The sequence below is a fragment of the Achroia grisella genome, unplaced genomic scaffold (assembly GCF_030625045.1).
Source record: "Achroia grisella isolate CSIRO2021 unplaced genomic scaffold, CSIRO_AGI_Agris_v1 utg14841, whole genome shotgun sequence".
Lineage (NCBI taxonomy): Eukaryota > Metazoa > Arthropoda > Insecta > Lepidoptera > Pyralidae > Achroia > Achroia grisella.
In genome coordinates, this window is record NW_026712642.1 from 4,130 (window position 1) to 11,369 (window position 7,240).

The 7,240-nt window shown below is 61.0% G+C and overlaps 1 protein-coding gene across 1 annotated transcript; it reads right to left on the reverse strand.

Annotated features, from left to right (window-relative positions):
- Nucleotides 1–2,117: 2,117 nt before the first annotated feature.
- LOC131855725 (uncharacterized) lies at nt 2,118–4,971 on the reverse strand. The gene is made up of 4 exons (XM_059207022.1): nt 4,506–4,971; nt 3,807–4,440; nt 3,085–3,640; nt 2,118–3,011 (listed from the first exon to the last, which is right to left on the reverse strand). Exons 1-4 carry the CDS (start codon nt 4,969–4,971, stop codon nt 2,118–2,120), a joined length of 2,550 nt encoding a protein of 849 aa, XP_059063005.1.
- Between the last annotated feature and the right edge of the window lie 2,269 nt (nt 4,972–7,240).

A 7,240-nucleotide genomic window follows, 5' to 3' on the forward strand; every position in this document is an offset into this window, starting at 1 on the left:
ACTGATGGCACATTGTCGTCGGCTCCCTCCGTGCGACGTTACACAGGTACCGTCCGAAGCACCCATGTCCGGACAGCACCTGCGTAAGCCGATATGTCAGCGGCCATCGCCGCCTGCCCATCCATTCTTTAAGAACTGGACGGACAGCCTCGACGGTCCTCAGGCCGGCCGTAGGGTTGGCCAGCCTTTCTTCCCACTTTTCCCTGAGGACACGTCGAAGGTGGGATCTCCGTTCCCCTAGTTCCACTCCGGGAGGGCTCCCTTCCTTGGGCCCTTCGTCCGCACGCCATTGGTACAATGACGCGCGGGATTCCGCTACGAGGTCCCAAGGTGGGGAGCCCGCTAGCAGACACGCCGCCTCTCTCGAGACGGTGCGGTACCCTCTGATGACCCTTATGGCCATTGCTCGCTGCGGACGCAGGAGCAAGGCCATATTCTCCCTGGACAGGGCCCCATGCCATATAGGGGCCCCGTATAGGGCCATCGATTGTACCACACCCATGTAGAGGCGGCGACAATTGTCCCCCGGCCCCCCGATGTTAGGCAGCAGCCAGCTTAAAGCGCCAGCCGCCGCCATAAGACGGGGAGCCAGGTTCTTGAAGTGGAACCGGAAACCCCAGCGACTATCGAGGTCAAGCCCTAAGTACCTAATATGTGGCTTGACCTCGAGCCTATGACCGCTGACCACGATATGGGCTCCTGGTGGCGGCGCTCGTCGGGGCCCATGGAAACAAAGGACCTCCGACTTCTCGAGCGCCACCTGGAGCCCTAACCTCCTGATTCTGCCGACGACAAGTGCCACACTGGCGGTAGCAAGACGGGCAGCCTCCCTGTAGTCCCGCCCGCGGGACGTTACCAGCGTGTCGTCCGCATAGCAGACTACGCTGGTCCCGTCGAGCAAGGCGCCCCGCAGATTCCAGTCATACCCGATGTTCCACAGGACCGGACCCAGAACCGATCCCTGTGGAACACCGCGCTGCATCTCCCTCTCAATCACGGTGCCGTTCCGCCCGATACACACTATTTTCCTGTCCTGGAAGTAGGCCCCGATCACCTCCCGAAGGTAGGGAGGCACTTGATGATATTTGAGTGCCTCCCTAACACAGTCGAAGGGGAGGGTGTTGAAGGCGTTTTTGATGTCGAGAGACACCGCCAACAACACCCCCTTTGGGAGACCACCTCATCCGAGAGGGCACGAACCTGTGAGATCGCATCGATCGTGGATCGGCCCCCTCGGAACCCGAATTGGTTCGGGGATAGATCAGGGCCCACCTGAACCAAGTGCTTGACGAGGCGGCGTACTATTATCCTCTCGAATAGTTTGCCGACCTCGTCAAGAAGGACAATCGGGCGGAACGCCGAGGGAGATACGGAATCCGCAGGGCGCCCCTCCTTGCGGAGCAGGACTACTCTGCCCGTCTTCCACTTCTTGGGAAATCGCCCCGACTCCATGCACTCATTGAAGAGGCTAAGGAGCCGGTCCCCAAGGGCACCTAGGGCCAGATACAGAGCCCGGCCGGGAACACCATCAGGCCCCGGGGCAGTTTTCTTGCCCCGGAGCTTGTCCACGGCCGCGGAGAACTCTTCCGTCGTTATCGACGGAACCCCAACTTCCCCTTGGGTGCCGGCGCCGTCTTCTTCAATTTGACGGCTGCGCGGCACCATAGGAGGGGGTGTGAACTCTGACTGCTCTGGGAACAGAGCTGTCAACACCCCCTCCAATTGTTGGGGCTGGAGACTCTCTGCCACGGGAGGCGCCCAAGGGCGAAGTTTGCCCCTTGCACTCCTATATGGGCGCCCCCATGGATCTCTTTTAAGAGTCTCCAGGAGTTCCTCCCTGGCTCTTTCTTTGGCCCTGCTGATGGCGAGCTGCAGCGCTTTCTTCTTCTCACTGTAGTGCGCCCGCAGCTCTGCTTCCATAGCGGCGTCACGGCCCCGCCTGAGTCGGCGGTGCCTGGTGTACAGGCGTCTATCGGCCATGCTCTCCACTCGCAAGGCCGCTATCTCTTCAGACCACCAGTACACCTGACGCCTAGGAGGGGGGGGGGGGGGGGCCGCGGGGCATGGCCGCATCACAGATGCGGGTCATGGCACCCCCGAGCCAATTGGCCTCCTCCTCAACCTCCACAGGCCTGGATGGTATTTGAAACCAGGCCTGGACTATGGAAGCTTCCACCAGCACGTCTTTTAAGACGTCTCGATGCCCATTTGGGGAACGCCGAAGTGTCACTCTCTGAGCGGTCCGGGTGCGGAGCTCCGGACGAGGGGAGAATGTCGAACCTTATGTAGCGATGGTCCGACAGGCTCTCCACCTCGTCCATCACCTGCCAGCCCCGCACCCTGTGCGCGATGGCTGGACTGGCAAGGGAGATGTCCACTATAGACTCCCCCTGCCATCGCACACAAGTGGCGACCGACCCCACGTTTAGGATTGAAAGGCCGGACGCCACCGCCCAGTCCTCTAGGACCTCGCCTCGTATCGTCGTGATGGGGGAGCCCAAGCCGTAGACTTGGCATTGAGGTCCCCCCATGACGAGCACGGAACGGGCTGGGTGCACACTGATTGCAATTCCCAGCCCGTCCAAGTATTCCTCGAACTCGGCGAGAGTCCTATTGGGAGAGAAGTACACTCCGACGACGGCGATTTCCCCCCAACTCACACCTACGTACCCTGAGCCCCTGAATAGAGGCAAGCAGGGAGGGGAGGCAGAACTCCCCCCTGTACGAATGACAGCCACGAGGCCGTCGTAGTCGCCGAACCAATTGTCAGAGGACGGAACGGACGGCGGCTGTCGCTGGTGGTGCGGGTGCCGGCCCCTTCTTGGCCTTATTTTGCCTGTTTGGGGAGCAATTTTTGCTCCCCATCCAATGGTCCGCCGGCTTGCTCGCCTCCCGGCAGATGGCGCAACTTGGAGCGGCTGTGCAGCCAGCGGCCTTGTGACCAGGTCTGCTACACCTGAAGCAGAGGCCACTGCGGTCCCCCTCGTGCGGGCACCGCATCCGTACGTGGCCTGTCTGCAGGCACTTAAAGCACCTAAGCGGCCTCTGCCTCAGGAGTTCGACCGGGGCCGACACCCAACCCACCTTGATGCGGGCGGCCGTCGTGATCTTTTTGACCACTAAGATCGGCGCCCGCACCCAGCATGTGCCTAGTCCAGAAGGGTTAAGGCGGATTTCCCCTGCCTTAACCTCTTCGGGCGCACACTCACCGTCCCTGGATACCGCCTGTGCGATGTCCTCAGGGGTGACCGAGTCATCCAGGCCCATTATCCGCATCTCTGCGGTTTTGGTGGGCCTGGAGACCTGCACAGGGTTTTCCCCGAGGACCTCTCGCAGCTTCTGCGCTAGCGCATCTGCCTTTTCCCCGCTCTGAGAACCCGGGATCTCAAGGATCCTCGCCCCCGTTGCCGCCGACTTGAAACGGAGCTCCTCAATGCCTAGTGAGGCCAGGTCAATTTTTGCCTTGGCCTCCCTAAGGATGCCGGCATAACTCGCTCCGGCCTTCTCCGCTTCTTGCGGAGGGCGAGGATTACTGCCGCAGAGCGGGGGGCCTTCAACTTGTTTGGCGAGGGGGCCCCCTTCCCCTTCTTTTGCGATTGGGTCTGAGAATGGGACCCGCTCGCCTTCTTTGTCTGCGCCCCTGACGGTCCAGCCTTAGCCTCCGGGACGTTTGTGGTACGCCCATTCTTCCTTACGACGGTGGCCCATGTTTCCACCGCCGTAGTAGGCTGCTGGGAACCAGTCGCAGGGCCCGCCTTTTTTAGAAGGGGCAGGCTGAGACTGACCTGCTTGCCCGACCTTCTTACGCGGCGCTGACTGTGGCGCCTTGCTCCCGCTGGTTCCGGCTTGGGGGGCAACACCAGGTCTGATGTTCCCCTCTTGCCGGTACGCCTCGATTCGGTCCCCGTTCTGGAGAGGGGGACGGTACATGTAGTTGGGGACATCGTCCTCCAACCCCAAGTCTAGCCGCTGTGGAGCTATCATGCTGCCTAACTTGACGCATGAGTTCCGCCGTTTGCCGCTCCATCATGCGGCCAACGTCCTCCATGATCTGGGACCTGAACGTGTCCCAGTCATTTGCGTTCTTGGATGAACGTGCCGCATGCTGGAAGGCCGGTGTCGGCCTCAGGCTTTCCGCCGAGGGTGCAGTGGCAATCTTAGCCCTGAGCTCCTCATTTTCCCTCTGGAGTCTGTGGAGTTCCGACTGGATGTCGGAGTTCCTCCTCAGTAGTGGCGTCACCGATCTCGGGATGAGATCCGCTTCCAGGGACTCCGCCAGGGATGCTAGGCCATTCAGCGCATCATTTATCTGCCTCTGGCAGGTCCCCTTCAGATTTCCCGACTTCTTGACGACCGCCTTAGCCTCAGTTGTCTTTTCGACAATCGCCTCCCGGACCTTATGTATGTACACCTCTGCGGGGTCCGTGTGATCGCGGGGGCCTTTATTCCCGTTCGGGTAACGCGGGGGTCCAAATCCGAGTCTTCATCCCCTTCGGAGTCACTACCCCTATTTTTTAGGAACTCCCTGCGCCGGCTTCTAACCAGGACCACTTTTGCCGTCGCGAGGCCCGCGCAAAGATTCCCTTCATTGGGGGATCTCCCTTTCTTCGCGGCTAATGCCGCTTCCTCGACGTCCACAGAGCTAGCCATCGAGTCTGCGGAGTCATATTCAGCGCCGTCATCAAGGCGTCTCTTCTTACGCCCGGCAGCCATGTCCGACGGGCGCACAAACTCTATTACCGCCGAGTTGGAGCGAGAGCGGGTCATTGGGCGTCCCTGTTCCTGGGTCGGGTTCCCCACTTCCATCCTCTCTTCTCGGCCCTTTAGAGCATCCATATCGGGCCTAGGGCCCAAACACATAGCCTTTTCAGGCACCACTCTTGTTCCGGCTTTTCCAGCCACCCCTTCTTTTGTTCCCCCCGAATCGATGGGGGGGCCCTCGGAGGGAGGGGGGGGAGGTGCGGGGGCCATTACAGCCACCCGCAGACCACTTTGGGAGAGGTCAGCCAATCAGCAATTGCAAACACAACTTTGTTGCAATTTACAATTGCCAACTAAGACCAACTTCCCTAAAAGTGGAACGACCTTGACCAAATTGCGGGGGGAGGGGTCTTTTGGACTCCTCACCCTGATGAAAGACTAAAGAGGCAGATATCTCCCAGCGATAGGGCCAGCAAAAATCCACTATCTTCTACCGCCCTATAAAAGACATCAACGCGACACGTCGTCAAGAAGACTTACGTCGAGCAAGATTTTCGTGTCGCGCGGATTTTCTATTTATAGGGAAGGAGAAGGCGGTTTGTTTACTACGCCGAAACCTAACCTTTTTTTTTTTTTTACAAGGGGAAATCCATCATGGAGACCCGCACGCCTCGGGGGAAGCGTGGGGGTACTGCCGGACTCCTACCGGCTAAAACCCCTTGGTGTCCTCCGCTCGCCACTAGCGCCGGGGTTACGGGATCGACATAGCAGTCCACCGCGACCCCGGCAGCGCAGGCTCTGCAGCCTCCTCCTCGAGTGGCGCGCGCGGACACCACGCGCGCCTACTCCTAGCCTCACCCTCCTTAGGTGACGGCAGACGCCCCCGCATCTGCCGCCGAGAGGCTCTGGGTCGGTGGCGACGGGCCGGACTCGGCCTCCATCGCCTCCGTCTCCGCCGCCCGCGCCTGTGCGCGGCTTCCTCGCGAGCTGCAGTTCTTACCGCTGCCCACGGCATGACTCGCCGGACGTCCCGCCGCTGCGCAATAAACGCAATGCGGCGGGGCAGTGCACTTCGCAGCCTTGTGGCCCTCTCCGCCGCAACGGAAGCAGGCCTGACTGCGGTCAACCGCCGATTTGCACTGCGTGCCCACATGCCCTTGCAGTAGGCAGCGGTAAACGCATGGGTTTCGGATCTAGCACTGTTACGTGCGCCGAAACCCATCCCACTTTTACGCGGCCCTCCCCCTGGAGCTTTTTAGCGGCCACCATTGGGCAGCGAACCCACACAGCCGCACTGCCAGACTCCGATCGGCGGACTTCCCCCGCCTTCACTTCCTGCTCCGCGCAGTCTCCACTACGAGCCACGGCGGCGACGACATCCGCCGACGTGGTCGTGTCGTCCAGGCCCACAATCCTCAGGTCGGCCGTCTTTACCGGACGAGAGACCTGGACCACCTCCGCGGGCAGGACCTCCCTGAGCTTTTCAGCGAGGGAGTCCGCCTTATCACCACTAGCGGCGCCTGGCAGCTCCAGGATTCGCGCGCCAGTGATGGCCTGCCTGTACCGGAGCTCCGTTATCCCGATGGTCTCCAGGGACACCTTTTCCTTAGCCTCCATGAGTAGGGCCGCGTAAGTAACGCCCTTCTCGGCAGCTCCGGGCTGCAGCGATAAAACCACCGCTGCAGAGCGGGGCGGCCTTAGTCTGGGCTTCCTCTTACGTTTACCCGCGGTCGCTGCCTTTTGGGGCAGCGATTTAGTCTCCGCGGGTTTCTTCGCCGCCTTTTTGCCCTGGCTCATCGCGCCACGACGAGCCACGGTCACCCAGCTCTCCGTCATTGCTCGGGGAGCAGGCGCCGGCTCCTGTACTCCAATAGGAGCAGCCTGACTAACAGCTGCCGGTGCAATAGCAGCCGGTGCAGGAGCCGTCGCCTTTCCTCTACCCTTGCCTTTCGGCCCAGCCGAACCGCTCGCCCGCACAGCAGGCGCAGTTGGCGTAGGCCTCACTTCCGGGACCGGAGGGAGCCGCTCCTCGATTCTCGCGAGGCGATTGTCGAGGCGGCTCTCTAACCTCCGGGCTATGCGGTCCTCCAACTGCTCTAGGGTCCTGGCCCCAACCGCTAGTTCTCCGGCATGCGCAGGGCCTCCGGCAGCGGAAGTCGATGGCCCGACGGCCGCCTGCGCCTGCGCATCTCGAAGTGCAGCCCGGAGTTCGAGGATCTCCTGGCTCACCTTCTGGTTTTCAGCCCTTTGGCCGGCAACCTGCCCCTCGAGACTGGCGACCTTTGCCGCTAGGACGGAGTTCTCTTTTGCAACCGACCTATTCTTGAGGATGTCGGCCGCATCTCTAATGGCATCCACAGCATCTCTGATGTCGCGGATGGTGGTGCCCTTGAGATTCCCGCATTTCTTTATCGTGACGTTCACGATATCCGCACACGCCTCTATTTTGCTTCGGAGCGCATCCGCCGTCCACTGGAGCTTCATAGGGTCTCCACCCCAAGTGGCACGAATGACTCCGAGCCTTGCTCGAAGTTTCTCT

Bases quoted from the DNA above. Each gene is read 5' to 3' on its own strand.
- LOC131855725 (XM_059207022.1), bottom strand. From the start codon at position 4,971: ATGGCCCCCGCACCTCCCCCCCCTCCCTCCGAGGGCCCCCCCATCGAT. The intron at 4,441-4,505 runs GTAGTGACTCCG...ACGGGAATAAAG, and splicing joins GGAGTTCCTAAAAAATAGGG to GCCCCCGCGATCACACGGAC. The intron at 3,641-3,806 runs GTAAGAAGGTCG...CTGGACCGTCAG, and splicing joins GGCGCCACAGTCAGCGCCGC to GGGCGCAGACAAAGAAGGCG.